Source organism: Corapipo altera, unplaced genomic scaffold (genome assembly GCF_003945725.1).
Source record: "Corapipo altera isolate COAL_440 unplaced genomic scaffold, ASM394572v1 47, whole genome shotgun sequence".
Taxonomy (NCBI): Eukaryota; Metazoa; Chordata; class Aves; order Passeriformes; family Pipridae; genus Corapipo; species Corapipo altera.
This window is the reverse complement of record NW_020884897.1, coordinates 6,494,297-6,510,245: the sequence shown is the minus strand read 5'-3', so window position 1 is coordinate 6,510,245 and position 15,949 is coordinate 6,494,297. Positions and strand designations below refer to the sequence as shown.

The following is a 15,949-nucleotide window of genomic DNA, read 5'->3' as shown; positions in this document are numbered from 1 at the left end:
TAAATATTGTTGTTTTGATTTCCTAAGCATATAGCTTTAAATGTGGGTGTCAAGGGGTAACATTAGTCATAACCTATCTCTGCCCTCTCTGCCCTTTGAGTTTTTCAAATAAACAGCAAACATAAACCCACGCTGAAGAGCTCCAAACACCTGTCCCTTTATTGCCATCTGAAATATCGGTTCTGTGCTCGTCCCCTTCAGAACAGAAAACCACCTTTGTGTGAACACCACTGTATCCAAGGCAAGGATTGTACTGGCACAGATGGAGGCTTTAAGCTTTTTCTCCCACACACACTTACCCAGTGTCCTCTAAAATGATCCGTGTCACTGTCCACGTAATAATGAATATGGTAGGAATTCCTGAAAAATGCCAAAGAGTATGATCACAAAAATATAAGTTCACAAAAAAAAAAGTTCAACCTGTTAGTAATCAATTATTCCCCAGACACACAGCATATATAAACAGTTCATTGAATGGAGGGAGAGGCACATCTGACAAGCTACATGATGTCAGTAACATATTACAAACAAAGGCTGCAGGGAAGTGGATTTATTTATTACAAAAATGCAGCCATAATGACTAATACACAAAAACCATGCTTTTCTTAAGTTTCTTGCAATCTTTCAGAGTCACTTACAGGGTGATAGATACAAGTTATGCATTACCAATGCACTTCCAAGGACTGCAATATAAAATCGAAGTATAAATCATTTCAGAAGGAATCTTGTCCACACACTGGTTTATTCCCATTTCCCAGCAACACCTAAATGTTTTATGACCACCTATTACTGGAAGCTTTAAAGTGCTCAATATAAATATCATTGCACTTTCATTTAGGGAAAGTATTTAAAACCAGATGAACAATATCTTTGAGCTTTCCAAAAAGGCAAATAGTATAATATAGCTCACAGCTTTGCAGCTAAATTTTATTTTTCCTCCTAAATGAGGACAGTTGAACCATGTGTTTTCTGAGGGCAGTCCTTGCACCATCCTGTATCCTGAACAACCCCTGGGCATGGTGCAGATTGGCACAGGTCAGAGCTGTGCCAGGGAGAAAGCCAGCAGTTATGCTCCAGCAGTTCTGTGCCTGCTCTCTCCCATGGTACAGCGGCTGTAACCGGTGCTGGAGTTGAACTGAGGAACTTGGGAGTCTGAGGAGTCACCCAGGACTACCTTGGTATGAAATATAGACCCTGACTAATACATACATACAGAAAAAACCCCCACTATTGGGTGATATTTAAATTCTTACCCCATCCTATCAGCAGGTAGATTGTGAAGTGTCTGTTGGGGGAGAATATTAGCACAAGGAGGATGTGGAGGTAAAGTCCTTCAACTAAGAGCCAGTAAAAGTTTGCCATAACACCATACTGAAAAAATACCAAAATTGCCTTGCAGCCCACCTGAAATATGAGAATAGGGATCAAATTTGTTGCAGAAAAGATACTGTATTATTCTGTTATTAATATAGCCTATAGATCTTTGCTCTTTGTGTAATATTAGTAACCCAGTTCCAGTAGAAATTTTTTTCTTCAGTTACTCAAACTGGGACATAGTAAATGTTACTATATATATAGAAAGAAAATTAATTATTAAATAAATATTTAGAAGACTCTCATTGCAAATTTGCTCAGAAATGTTGAAAACTTCATAGAATAAATATTGAAAAATATGTTGGTTATAAATAAATGCATATATTTGCAATAGTTTGTAAATGAATGGCTATTAGTTTAAATGATCATCTATTTGGAGGCTAATAAATATATTCTAATCCCAGCTGGCTTCTCAACACAGTAAAAATTAACAAAGAAACTGCTTTATGAATTTTTCAAGGCTAAATGGGAAATTGAGTGAAAAATACTTTAAATAGACTGAGAAGAAAAAGTTGACTGGACTTTTAAAAATTATGTTTTCTCTTTAGAAAATGCTTTAGTATTTCTTAATTAACAAAACATGTAGGCTTGTATCATAAAATGATACTTATAATCTGTGTGTTGCTTTTCAGAATTAATTTTCAGATGTCTGTGCTGCTGATGTTCCCCGGTGCTGGCTGCTGCTACTTTGGCACTTCCCAGCAGGAATCTGGGATGTGAGAATTGAATATGAAAATATTTCTGCTGAGAATGTGCTGAGAAATGTGATGATATGGTAAAAGTAGCAGACTAAACAAACCGGACCAAATAAAATCTCTCGCTTCTCCGGGCTTTTCTCACTCCTCCCTTTTAAATACCCTACACACCTCCACTTTTTCTATTAAAATTCCAAGTACACCTGATACCTAAGCAGATAAACTTACTCATTCAGTGACTGATTCCTCTCTTAATATTGATATCTATTAAGACATGAGATGCAGTCCCCAGCTGCTAAGTCAGAAGGGCATAGACCTCATTAGAGATACTTCTTCATATCCAGCAGCCCCCCTGTGGTGTCTCAGATATCTCAGTGCATCCCAAGTAGCATACATGCCTATATTTATGCCTGTGAACATGCCTATAAAAACAACTAAGTAGCAGCCCAAAGGCTTGAATTCATCTCACTTATAATCTTTCAAGGACCTAAGAACTTCTGATTACCCCTGGCAGTCTGTCTAAGAGCAACTTTGCCTACTTGGGGTCTGCTAACTCAGTTTCTATTTTTCTCCATTAGAAATATCCCAGATTATGAATTTCTACATACAGCTCGATATGCTGTATGTATGCCTTGTTAAGCACTTCACATTTTGGGACACAATGGCTTCATCAAGACAAAAATAACTTCTTACATATTTTTCTCACAAGCTTAAATTATAATATATTAAAATCAGAAAGTATTCTTGACCGAAACAACAGGGACAGAGAACTGAGAATATCATATAGTGGTCAGTTTTTTAACAGCAAGACTTGAGATTTTTTTAATCCCAGTGCATGAAAATGCAGTACACATATCAGCTTGCTAAGAATGCAGATGACAACACTTCTGTCACAGCCTGAAAGTACACAGAAGTTAATGAAGACACCTCCTGCAAATATTTAATTTCCTGAGTTATTTCTCTCCCTCCATTGACACCTGTCCAATTCCTGCACCCTTGATAAAGCTGCTAGAACACTTCCAGACCAGCTGCCTTTAATCACTCCCAGCTGATGGCACTCCTGTTTGTCTTCAACTTTCCCAGCTGATTAATGCAGTGACCATATTTATTCTGCACTGTAGATGGTTATGATTTGTCTTGGCAGATGACATGGATATGCAAACATTAACGTCTCCTACTTGTGCTGCAACCTTCTTTCTCTGTCTGCTTCTAACAGAATTGTCTATGCTGACACCTTGGTATTCCTAAATATTCAAAAGGATCAGGGAGGAAAATTTAGTGACAATCCAATATTACACCAGGTAGCAAATGAGGTTTCTTACCCATGAGGTTTGATCCTCTGGACAGTGAGCTGTGTTGGAGCTGGAATAGAGAATATCATCCTTGACTAAAACAGAGATTGCTCTTAGAATGAAAGAGAGGAACAGGTTCAGATGGATGTAGTTCCGAGTACAATGAAGTTTTCTAAGAAGAGATTTAAAAACAGGCGTTTTAGATTATGATGCAGAAACTGTTGAACAGACTTCTATTACTCTGAAAATATTTCTTAGTACTATGAACCCTGAGTAAGAGCCTACCCTTTTCTTCTCTGTCATGTTACCAGTGCTGCCTTGCTGGTTTTTTCATCTCTTACTCCTCTCTGTAGTATCACAGACTACAAGATCCAGTGGTATTTCTCCCACGTTTTAACATAAGCTGGCAATAAACATAGATTATTATACCCTTCTGTGTGTGCACTCATTCCAACATTTTTCTTGAAAATAAAAGTTTTATTATCTTGGATATATTTCATACATGCTCTCACATGTTATTTTCTTGTTTTGTTCTTTTATTTAACTCCTGCATTTTGCTATGTAATGGTTTTTCATCCTAGGATGGGAGTGTATGCAGCAGCAATTAAAAACGTATTCAAAACATTTGATCTCCTATCCTTTCTATCCAATGAGATTTAAAGCTTCTCTTCTTTAGTCCATCGGCCATGTGAAAGCCTGACAAACAAACAAAAGATTAAATATTCCAAGTAAGTGAATGAGTGCTCAGGGGAAGCAAGCTGTAAGTTGAGGGCTTTTCACTTAAAATACATTCCCTTCAAGACCTTCCCATTTAAAAGATCCTTTTTATAGCAAACCTCCAGAAAGCAAACTGCTAAGAGGTTTTTGTGGTCAAAACCAGCACCTTGATCTGCACCTGGAAACAGGCCAGAAGCCAAGGCATTTCAGCAAGCAGTGTCCGAATGAAGATGCAGCAGGATGTACTGGCAGTGTGCACTGGCAACTTCCAAGTAGTCTCCCAGTTTTGATTTCTACCAAACCTATATAATCTATTCTGGATAGTTACAGTGAGTGTAGGGAAGTAGAAAACAGATCCACCTTTCTAGCCCCCACCTGGGCAAAAGACAACCAGGCTGAATAATAGCAGACTGAACTTGAAGTAGTTGTCAAAAATCCAGTGATTGCTGTGGCCATGCGTGTCCTTTCCTGAAATAGGTTCTGAGAAAAACTGAAATACCACTATTATGTCAGATTGCATCATATATTCCTATGGAATTCAGAGATACATGAAAACTGCAAATGTGAGGAAACCATTTTCTTGAGTAACTAATGTAGATGATTAGTTATTCATCCCATTCAGCAGTTGAAATAATAGATACTGGATATATATAAGCTTGTCAAACCAATATTTTGGAGGTAGTGGACAAAAAGTAATATTATTTGGGATATGTATGATGCTCCAGAATAACATAGAAATTCTGTTCTGTAACTGAAAAAAAAGCTACCGTGCTTATTAATTTGATATGATTCCCTCACAGTACAAAACCACCATGTGAGGAACATGGCTTTAAGCTGCAACAGGGGAAGTTCAGATTAGATATTTGAACTTTTCTTTTTACTGCAAGAATGGTCAGGCATTGGAGTAAGTTGCCCAGGGTAGAGTCTGTCTCTGGAAGTGTTCAGGAGGGGCCTGGATGTGGCACATTTGGACACAGTTTAGGGATGATTGATAAGGTTACTAGGTTGATGGCTGGACTAGATGATCTTGTATGTGATTCTGTGATTTACAACTCCACTTGGACAAACTAATGATTACCTTTGATTACAGTAACCCTGGAGACTACTCAGAAGCTTCTGTAAAATACGGCCACCCACTTGTCCAGTGTTGTGACCGGCATCCTACTAATCCTCAAGAGCAACTCAAGCTGTTGATTTTAATAATGAAATAGAAAATGCTTTATATAATCCATTCCTAAATGGCTGTTCTTTCTTACATCAGTGTAATGTCTGTAAATGTGTAAAGTGCTTTGAAACTTTTTAATATTATCAGTGCTAGCAAAAATCAAGACAGTATTGCATTATTGTCAGCTGTTTAAATGAGAAAAGTGTAAAACCAATGCATTTTCTAAATATATGAGCGATCAGACAACAGCTAAAGCCACCTTATCATTGTTAGTTTAGTCATGAAAAATACATACCTGAAAAGGCAAAGGATTATACTCCCTGTTGTAAGAGCAATCAGAGATACGCTGTGTCCAAGTGTATAAATTGCTTTCACCCTCACATAGAAGTTGACCTGAACAGAAAAAAATATATGCAGAAACCACTTACTGATATGTAAAATTGACTGTGAAGTGATATAATTGACCATTAAATAGCTCTGAAGGATACAGCATTATTTTCACTCTCTGTTCTACAGTACATGATGAGGATGTTATATCTCTATTCCAACACATTTTTGCAGTGCAGCATTGCTAGCTGATTGACTTCAGTAGAAAATTCAGCCTCAGGAACTCAAGACTTAGACACACAAGCTGGTACCATTCCAGTTGATTATACCATGTCAATGAAGTCAAAGAAAGCATCAGATTCATACACTTCCATAAACACAAACTAGGAAGAATGAGCCAGTTAAAGAATGGGTTATCGCTAAAAGAGATAATTTCTCTCAGCCCTTCTGCTCTAGGGAACTTTTAATTTTAAAGACTTGTTTAAATCTCTTTTATTTACCATTCTAAATTTTCAAATACTTTACTAAATTCTGACCCCAAACAACCCTTTCGTTCTTTAGTAGTTTGCTAAACAGAACAAAAGCAGGCTGAAATGCCCAGTCTGCTGATTAACTGCAATTATCTGCAAATTTACCAGCTCATATTACGTATAAGTCCTATTCTGAATGACAACATCAAGAAAAATAATGCTAAATATTCTCAGAATTAATCTGCTTCATTTATGCTTACAACAAAGTCATTAGACTGACTTAAATTTCCATTCAAGCTAGATAAAATATTTAAAGCTTTTTATAATGTTACAAAATTAAAAATTTTAACAGCAGTGTAGAAAGTGATATGGATAACAGACAGAATTTCAATATTTAGTGCACTTAGTTATCACTAACCTTCTCAAATAATGTTTTTAAAAAGTAACAAGGAAGCAATACTTTTAAATAAACTAAGATAGCAAAAGGAAGTGCAAATCATCTAATTCATTTATTTTTATATCATTAAAAGGCCAAGTAAAGAGGCAATTTTAGCAAACTCGATTCATGACAAACTTAGCTGAACATGCACTTTGCACATATTATACAGATGTGGAAAAGATGAAATGAAATGTGAAATGAAGAATCTCACAAGTGCACTGTTGTAGATATGGTTAAAGGGGAAAAATATGGGAAACAACTGCCAGAGATCGTAAGGGCATTCATAGCAGCTGTCCTGCTTGTTAGGAGCCGAAAGTAGTATACACAGTGTCACAGGAAACAGAAATCTCTTTTAAATTGGAAAAGTAAGCTGTGATGACCTTTTTGACAACTGTCCTGATGTGTTAATGTTTTGTTTGCTTTACTTCAGAAATAATGAAGGAAAATATGGACTTAACAAAGTTTCCAGTGTCATCTGAATGACCGCAAGAGAGTTCCCCAGATAAAATCCTGAATAAACCCTGTCTTTTTTTTTTTTTTTATTGGTGTCCCTGACTGATTGAAATAGTAAAATCTGAAGCATTACTTAATTGATCTCTATAAAGAATCTGGTGTATATCTGCAGAGCCCTACTACACTCCTACTACACTGTGGGTATGAATCATAGGCTCTATTTCACTGAGCATTAGGTGTCTACACTGCAAATATAAACATCTCAGGCAATGTAGGGTCTCTTCATAGGGTCTTCTAGGAAGCACTTCTTGTATCTATGTCAGCAGTCAACATGGACTTCTTTGGATATACTTCTAGAGACAGTGAAGAGGCCCCACAGTGACTAATTCAAGTGCAGCTACCCAGAGTGTACCAACATTTCTCCTTCTATGGACACCCATGTGAATCCTGTGTTTGCTAAACAGGACTCTTAAGTAGTATAATGATTCTGAGTGGAATACTAAGCACAGAATTATTGTCATTGTGACTTTTTTTTTTTTTGCAAATGAAATTTATCTTTCTCAAATCTGCAACACTTATGTGGTGGATGTGAAGAACTTTTTGATTTGGAGGCAATTCAGGCTTCTATTTGTACATTCAGTAGAACTGTATTCAGTAGATATGGGGTCTTCAAATGCCAGTGATGACAGAGTTTGTTGTGGAACTGCTGTGCATCATTTCTAAGCTTTACACTATATTTGCTACTCCTGTTGTGCACAAGGTCAGGAAATAAGATTCCTTTTCTTCCAGAATACTGTTGATAGGGAAATGGGGGTGCCAAAATGTTAAGTCATTTATTGGAGAAGCCTTTTTATATGGTTTTGCAGAACATGTCAGGTTGAATAAATGAAGGAGGGTGCTCAAAGTATTTGTAGAGTTCTTGATGCCATGGGCTTCTGTAATTACTGCTGAGAAACTGGTTGTCACTATATTCCCAAAAAACTACCTGGAGAATGGCTGATGTTCCTTTTGCTATGACAGAAGCCAAATTAAGAAGTGTAGGGATGATGTGCTTGTCTGTAGGCACAGGTTTTAGAGCTCTTCAAAAATGAGCCAAACTTGGGAGTATAATTCCGCCATTCTAGCAGGGAAGTGAAGAGCAGTACTTCAGAACCAATTTTGTGTGAAGTTATGTTAATTTCGAAAAATATTTTTAGAATTGTATTTGAAAACAATTTTAGAAACATTGTTCAGTATTGTTAATGCTGAGTGGGAGATTCCTCTTTCACTTTCATGGAAAAAATTGATTGGTAGAGACACACTTTTAAAAGTAACAGTGGTGTTCAACATCATGTTACTACAGAGCAGAGACAGGTGTCTCCCCAGGTATCCTAAAACCACACACACACCACCTGGTAAGAGTGCACACAGGGGCACTTTACATCTCTCCCATCTTCTTATCTTGGGGAACTACCAAGTAGCTTAACAAATCCTGACGTTAAAATAACCATTGGCCTCCTGTAATTTGTATTTTTTTAATAGCCTTCAAAAGGGAAGCACCTCAACCTGGACTTCTGAGGTAAATTGTGTTCTGGCCCTTCACATTGCCCAGTAGAAATTACCTCCTCCCTCCTTTTCAGATTTCTCATTGTGCCAGAAAATCTTAAAGCAGCTATAAGGCTCCTTTTTGCCGCTGAGCCACAGTGTGCTATGAGTTGATTATGTGATTTGCTCCAAAAACAATCTTTGCCTGAAAGGAGAAATAACTCTGAGAGAAGAAATATGTGAGACTGACACATTCCAACTCATGCATCTGCTATACTCCAGACTAGTTGCCTCTGGCTAGATATTAAACTTTCTCCTGTCACCTCCTTGGTTCATTGCCTTGTGCTTCCTCTCGCACCTGACACTTGGGCTGGGCCTTTGTCCTGGGTTTGGCTGGAAAAGAGTTGATTTCCTTCCTAGCAGCTCATAGGGTGCTGGTTTGGATTTGTGATGAAAACCCTGTTGATAACATGGGAATATTTTAGCTCTTGCTCAACAGTGTTCCTTTTCTCTGCTTCTCAGGCTGCTCCACCAGTGGGGGCTGGAGGAGCATGAGAGTTTGGGAGGGGACAGAGCTGGGACAGCTGACCCCAACTGACCAAAAGGATATCCTAAACCATATGGGTTCATTGTCTTCTAATTGCTTCTTCTGATGCAATTATTTGCAACCCAACAAGTTTGCTGCTAATAAAACAGTGACCACTTGTGTTATCATGTCATTCTCTCATCTATGTATTGTATTTTTATTATGTTAATAATCCTTTAAGAGGTCTAAGCATATCAGATATATAGAGAGATTTTATATTCTTACTATTTATATTTTTTCAGTCTTGTCTTGGAAGCTTTTGTTTAGGAAATATATAAATTGTTTGGTGCTAAATATATCAAACTTCTGTCTGTGTTTAGTCTACATTGCCCTTGCTCACTTTCCATGCTTTTTCCCATCTTTTTCAGAAGGAATTACACTTCTACATTCTTTTTCTCTCCTAATTCTTTTCACAGGCACAGCACCTATTCTACTGTCACAAATTAGAACACAGGATCAAGGGATTTACAGATCTCTTGTCACTATTGTCTTTAGATGGCATGCACTAAGATGTTTATAGGAATGATTCTGGACCAGAAGTAATCATCGGGAAATTGCAGTAAGACAAATGTTCCCATGGGTAAGCATCGATTCTGATCTGTTGCTTTTACCAATAAAGTATACTGCACAAGGTTTTTGACTGACCTGTCTGTAATAATGCCTCCAGAACTTCCTGGAGATTTATATCTAATTCACAACCTTTTGGTGTTAATGGTTAAGTGGATAAATTGCCAGATTTGGAGGCTGTCAGTTTGCAAATGCATCAAATAGACTGAAAGAATAGCACATAAAACAAAAAAAAAAGAAGGATGTTATTTTAAAAAAATGTTCAGAAACATTCAAAGAGAAGAATGTAGCTCAAGTGAATTTCCAGGCAGTCTCAGAATTCCACACAAATTTATCTAACTGCATTTCTGAGATTATTTTTATGTCAATGGAGTGAATTTCCAAAGTCAGTAGTAAAATCATCTGCTAAAGGACACGGTAAATGGTCCAGAAATCCCCTGAAGGCAGTAAAGGTTTCCCACCAGAGACATCCTTGACTTTGGTTGTCTCATGCTTTAAATATTAGCAACTTTCAACTGGGATAATTTTAGTCCTTAGAAAATATCTGATGGTCAATTCCATAGTACTGGCAAGAAACACAGGAAACATCACATTTGCGTCCTCCCTGCCGTTTGTCACCTCTATGGGCAGTCAGAACTATGTTTCACTATATTTGTAATATGGAACGTTGAAAGATCCTTCAACTTGTCAATTTTTGAAGGCATCATAAAACCTCATTTTCAAACTGGGAGCTGGACTATTGTCTAGTAACTCCAGCTGTGGATGTAGATGCATAACTTGCATTGAACTCCACAAACTTACCAAAATTGTTGCCATCTATAAACAAACTTGCATGGCAGATATTACAGAATTGAAAATATTACTTTAAATATATTCCTGCCATTAGACAATGGAATAAGAGAATTTTTTGTACTTTGGCATAAAGAAAAGTAGCTGTTAAAACTGTAATGGGTTGATTGAAACACACCCAACAAGAAAGTTGGATTTGTTTAATTCTTTTGTCATTCTGGACTATCTTGAAAAATCTGTCTAGATTTGATTTCAGAAAAACTCCATTGACTGACACTTTTGAAACTGGACCTATCTGACTTAAGAATTATTAAATGAAGGGAAAAAAAGGTTAAACCCTACATGAACTTACTAACAAACATCAGTTGCCAGCCACACTGCTACAACTGTGTCTGAAATTTAGCCTCTAGCTCTGTTCTCTGAGCTGTCAGGCAGGCTGCATGGAAAGGGACTCCCGTCACTTCTCCCCACTTCTCTCCCAGAGACAACAGAAGAGGTTGTCTTCCTCCAGAAAAAAACCCCCATGTTGTTTAATAAAGTGTTCCTGGCATTCTGTACACACACACACACACACACACACACACACACACACACACACACACGACCCCTACAACAAATAATCTGGCTAAAATCAAAACAAGAACCCTGTGTACTTCTAGGCCAGCACAGCAGCTGTTGGTGTCAGCAGGACCAAGTCTGTCTGCTGGCCATTCATCTGCCAAAAGGATGACTCTGAAATAGCTGCATGGAGATATGTCAGCAAGGAAGACAATCAGCTGGGAGTGCTTTGATGTTACCTTAATACTGACCATGGTCATTTTGTTCAAGTTAAGTACAAGTAAATAAGAAATAATTACACAATTGAAACTATTTTATCACATGACAGCGGTTTTTAATTATTATCTATCCTACACTTGAAATGGTGGAAAAGAACACATTTCCTTCTTTTCAAACAATTTTACTGGTTTAGTTTTATAATGGTCAGAAATCTTAAATGCTTTAAAATTTTCTACTGATCAGAGATTAATCCTGCTCCTCAAACTGTTGCAGAACTAAGTAAACACTGACCAATTTTTAATCCATTACATCAAAAATTACAGTTATTCAAATTCAGGTGTTTTGATTTTCAAAAAAATTTAGATGACTGGAATGTTCTTGATGATTAGCATGAAGCACTTTATCAGCACCAAAGATAATGCAATCATGCTGCTGCTTAAATTTCCTGTATCAGCATAAATAGAGGTGTCTTAATTTGCCTGTAAAGCCCCTATAACTTTTACTGACTCAACAAAAAAATTTAGTAAATGGTGTTCTCAAATTATATGTTAATTAAATATACCCATGACCCCTATAAAGACAAAGAATTAAATTCCACATCGTGATGGGGCAATTGAAAACCAGGAATTTGATTGGATTAATATCGACCTAGTTATAGCTATTAAATACTTGTCATTAATTTTTCTTTTACCTAGAACATTTAGAAACAAACTCTTTATATTGCATTACTGCAAAAGAAACAGGCAAAGCAATACCAAATCTGATGGTACATAAAAATCCATGTCTTTTATGTAAGATGGGTGTATCTTGTTTCTTTCTTACTACTCTGTCTGAACTATAATCAGCCAGGTCTCAACTAACCTTCAGCTTTAACTTCTGAACTTAAAAAAAAAAAAGTGCAAGATTGGCAGGAGTAAAATGACTGCAACAACAGTATGGATTGACCAAAACAGAATTTCAAACTAAATTATATTTCTAAAATGTTATAATACAGAAGAAATACCAAAACACCTTTAGATTTTACAGCTCTATTCAAAGTACAAACTGGTTTGAATCATACACATGGAATTGAAATACCATTAGGAAATTGAAATGACATTAACTTTTCTGCAAGTCTAACAAAATCAGTACTTTTGCAACGGTTGTAAGAACAGCTGCCTCTGCAAAATATTCATGGGATTGTCTGAGCCGTACTGATTCCAAAACTGAAACCTGACAACTTATTTCTAAAGTTCTGAGAAAAATATTAATATTTAAACCATTAAGCTAAATTCAATATGTGGTCAGGCACAGAAAAAATCAGTAGCTTATGATTTTCAGAAAACAAATAATGGAAATGTTTACAGAAATCATAAATGCTTTCTAAAAATCTAATCCTAAAATGTTTCCTCTTTTGTGGCTACCTAATGTTAATAGGTTTTAAAAGGGTACAAACCCCCACACTTATAAAAATAAATTGAATTAGTGTAAGTTTGTGTAACTTATGTTATCTTCAATAATTTTTTTGTAAAATCTATTCTTGGGCACACCTGTGTTTTGTTTTCTTAGAAAAGACACCTGTTTCAGCTAATGTTTCCTTTAAAGTTAGTTTCGTATTATTTTTACTGTATTCAGAAGATAGAAGTCTTCTGTTTATTTACAGAATAGCACAGAAGCTTCCTAGGTAAAATTGACAGTTACCCAGTAGATCTTTCAACCTCAGCCTTGGTTTGGAAGGACCTCTAGGGGTGAGAAGGTACCTCAATGATGAAGGACAAAACCCTGGAGAAAGCTTAGGGTTTAACTCTTTGTCCAAAGGAGTTTTGCTGATGACCAGAAGTCACTCTTAATGTAAAAGAAAATACCTCACTTCTTTATTCACTTGCCCAGAAATATGATTGATCATTACTCAGAATTTATGACCATTATCATCCCAAGTCACTCTTCATTTTGTTTACTACAAACACGTAGTAAAGTTGGTATTCCTCAGAGTATTTAATAATCTGTATAAAAGTAAATAATAATATCCCTTTTCTGACTTTTCTCCTCCAATTCACCCTAAGCCTAAACATCACCCAAAAAAGATGAGACCAGCATTGCCATAAATCTCTCTTAATAAAAGTAGTGTCATTGATTTTAATTATGTCAGTCAGAATGTCTTCTTATTTAAAGTTCCCTAACTGTGGTGGGAGAGACGACAATTTTAGAAATGTACAAACTTCCACATTTTCCTGTGTGAATGTGTATCAGCAGATGTATCTGTAAATGTGAACTTTCTCATGACATACCTATATTCTGCAGTTTATTGGATACCCTGCAATTAAAGTAAATTCCCTCTGTGTTCTACGAGAGACAATATCAGCTAATATTCAATCCTAGTCCTCCCTTGACGTCAGTGGAAGATTTTGCATCTATTTTAAGGAGTACTAGCCTCTCAATCGTTCCTCATGGAAAAATAAATGAAAAAATGCAGAATACATAAATAAGTATAACATGACTTACAGGTACGTGCAAAAAGCATTGGTAGATGGCTACCTTGAGTTTCATTTTGTTGAGAGGCAAGGATTAAATTTAGAATCAATACAAACCACCCATTAGTCCAGTGCAGTGACCCACTCTGCAGACAGCACTAATGCATCTGTTTTCTAAAGGTAGCTACAGACATTCAAGACATGGTTTGTGTCAGCCCTGACCTCACTGCCCTGACTCCACGTGCCCTGGGTGGTGTGTCTGCAGCACACAGGATGTTCTCTCTGGCAGCTGCCTAAGAGTGAACGCTTCAGGAAACCAGCAAAATAGGGGAATACTTCCTCCATGCACGATGTTCCTACTTAATGTACAAGCCACAGCAGTATCACCACATTTAATAGCCCTGAGGATCCTTCTCTTCATGAGTTTGTCTTTGTATGACACTACACATTCAAATCACACAGCCTGTGACTTGTGTATGTTGGGGCTTTTGTGTGATCTAATAAATCTCAGGTCAGTTCACAGTAAGATTAGACAAAGCAGTATTAACTAATTCAGTCATTATTTTAAATAAAAATTTAAAGTACATTTCAGTGCTTTACATTCACCAGACACCTTGCTGTATATTAACAGTCCTGACACAGAGAGTTTAATACCCTCTGATGACAGCTAGGACATGACTCCAGTTTGTTTGGTCTAGATAGAAGATGTCAAAATATGCTAAGGAAAGGTTGTGGTGGGGCTTGAGTTGGGTTAACATACCTTGACGTGTGTTTCTAGAATGGTCAAATCCAGCTCTTTATTTTACAGTTGTGTTACCATGAGCTCCACAGAAATAAAAAATGGAAAAAAAGGACACTTATTTGAGCATCTGAGATGAAGCTAAAACTTGATCTTGAAGGTTAGCAGTAACTAGTTGACTTACAGAAAAGGGTCGGGAGGTATATAATAAAGATTGAGTTCTACCCTTTGCTGTGGCAACAACATACAAACATTTTGTTCAGACATCCTCATTGTCCTGCTTTAACCCCAGCAGCAACAAAGAATACTTTGTGTCATAACACAACTCCTCAATCTCTCCCTCCTCCTCCTGCCTCCCCACTCTGCTGCCCTGTGGGATAGGGAGGGGAACTGGGAAGCCTAAAACCTGCATTGAGATAGCAACACAAGCAATGCCCAACACAATTGCTCAGCACCCACTGATGCCATCTCCAATCAGCAAAAGGCAGCTCCCAGTCAACTCCTCCCAGTTTATACTCTGGGTATGACGTTCTATGGTATGGAATATCTCTCTGGCCAGTTCAGGTCAGCTGTCCTGGCTTTGCTCTCTCCCACCTCCTTGTGCACCTGCTCACTGGCAGAGCATGGGAATCTGAAAAGTCCTTGACTCAGGGTAAGCACTACTTAGCAACAGCTAAAACATCAGTGTGTTATCAACATTACTGTCATACTAAATTCAAAACACAGACCTGTAACAGCTACTAGGAAGAAAATTAACCCTATCTCAGCTGAAACCAGGACAAATTGATGCCCTATAAATAACAGCAGGACCAGTAAACACTACACAGATCTAACATAGAATTAAACAAGAGTTCTGTATCAGACACTCATTGCTAATTTCAAAATGTTAAGAAAATAGTTTCTTTTCATATAAGCTGCAAATAGACAATTTGACACAGAATAAAAATTGAACGTTTCAGTTTGAACATAAAATCAAGGTAAACTGTTGATGCAAGTTTTTTCACCAGAGAAATAATAGATGACAAGTTTATAGTGCTTTTAAATAAGCTTCCTCATTTCAGTGTATAAACATTTTTCAGCATAAACATTTGGTGCCTGTTAATAAATTGTTTGTTCAGTATTTGTTCACCGATTTTTATAATTTAAATCTTCTCTAGAAGTTTCAAAACTGCACAAAAGAGATGCATATCTGGAGAGTTAGATATTTCTCTCTATATGCATATATATATATATAAAATAAATATAAAATATGTATAGAAATAAGCCCCTCTTGCACTAAAAATATGACTCTATATCTTAAAAGACAGAAAAAACACACAGAACAAATACTACATTGGGTCTATAATGGAAGCTCATTCAACAGTGAAGATGCAGGCACCAAAGTGGCACCAAAGAGAGTTTCTACCTACTCCTCTAACACTGTCTTCAAAGGAAAGCATACAGAAGAGAACTTAGGACTTACCACAGGAAAAATATTTTGCCACCTTCCCTGAAATATTATCTCCTTAGTTACCTTGACTTTGAGGGCAACCTCATACACCATCTACAAAGCATATTGTGACACATTGTGTCCAGAATACCCAGT

At 36.9% G+C, this 15,949-nt stretch overlaps 1 protein-coding gene across 1 annotated transcript in view; it reads right to left on the bottom strand.

Moving 5' to 3' along the window:
* VIPR2 (vasoactive intestinal peptide receptor 2) overlaps positions 1–15,949 on the bottom strand; it is a 48,429-nt gene that overhangs the window by 12,142 nt on the left and 20,338 nt on the right. Inside the window, exons 5-8 of the mRNA XM_027648525.1 lie at positions 5,539–5,636; positions 3,392–3,533; positions 1,254–1,404; positions 300–360 (exon numbers count right to left, since the gene is read on the bottom strand). Of these exons, the coding sequence (XP_027504326.1) occupies positions 300–360; positions 1,254–1,404; positions 3,392–3,533; positions 5,539–5,636 (452 nt within the window). The remainder of the gene's footprint in view (positions 1–299; positions 361–1,253; positions 1,405–3,391; positions 3,534–5,538; positions 5,637–15,949) is intronic.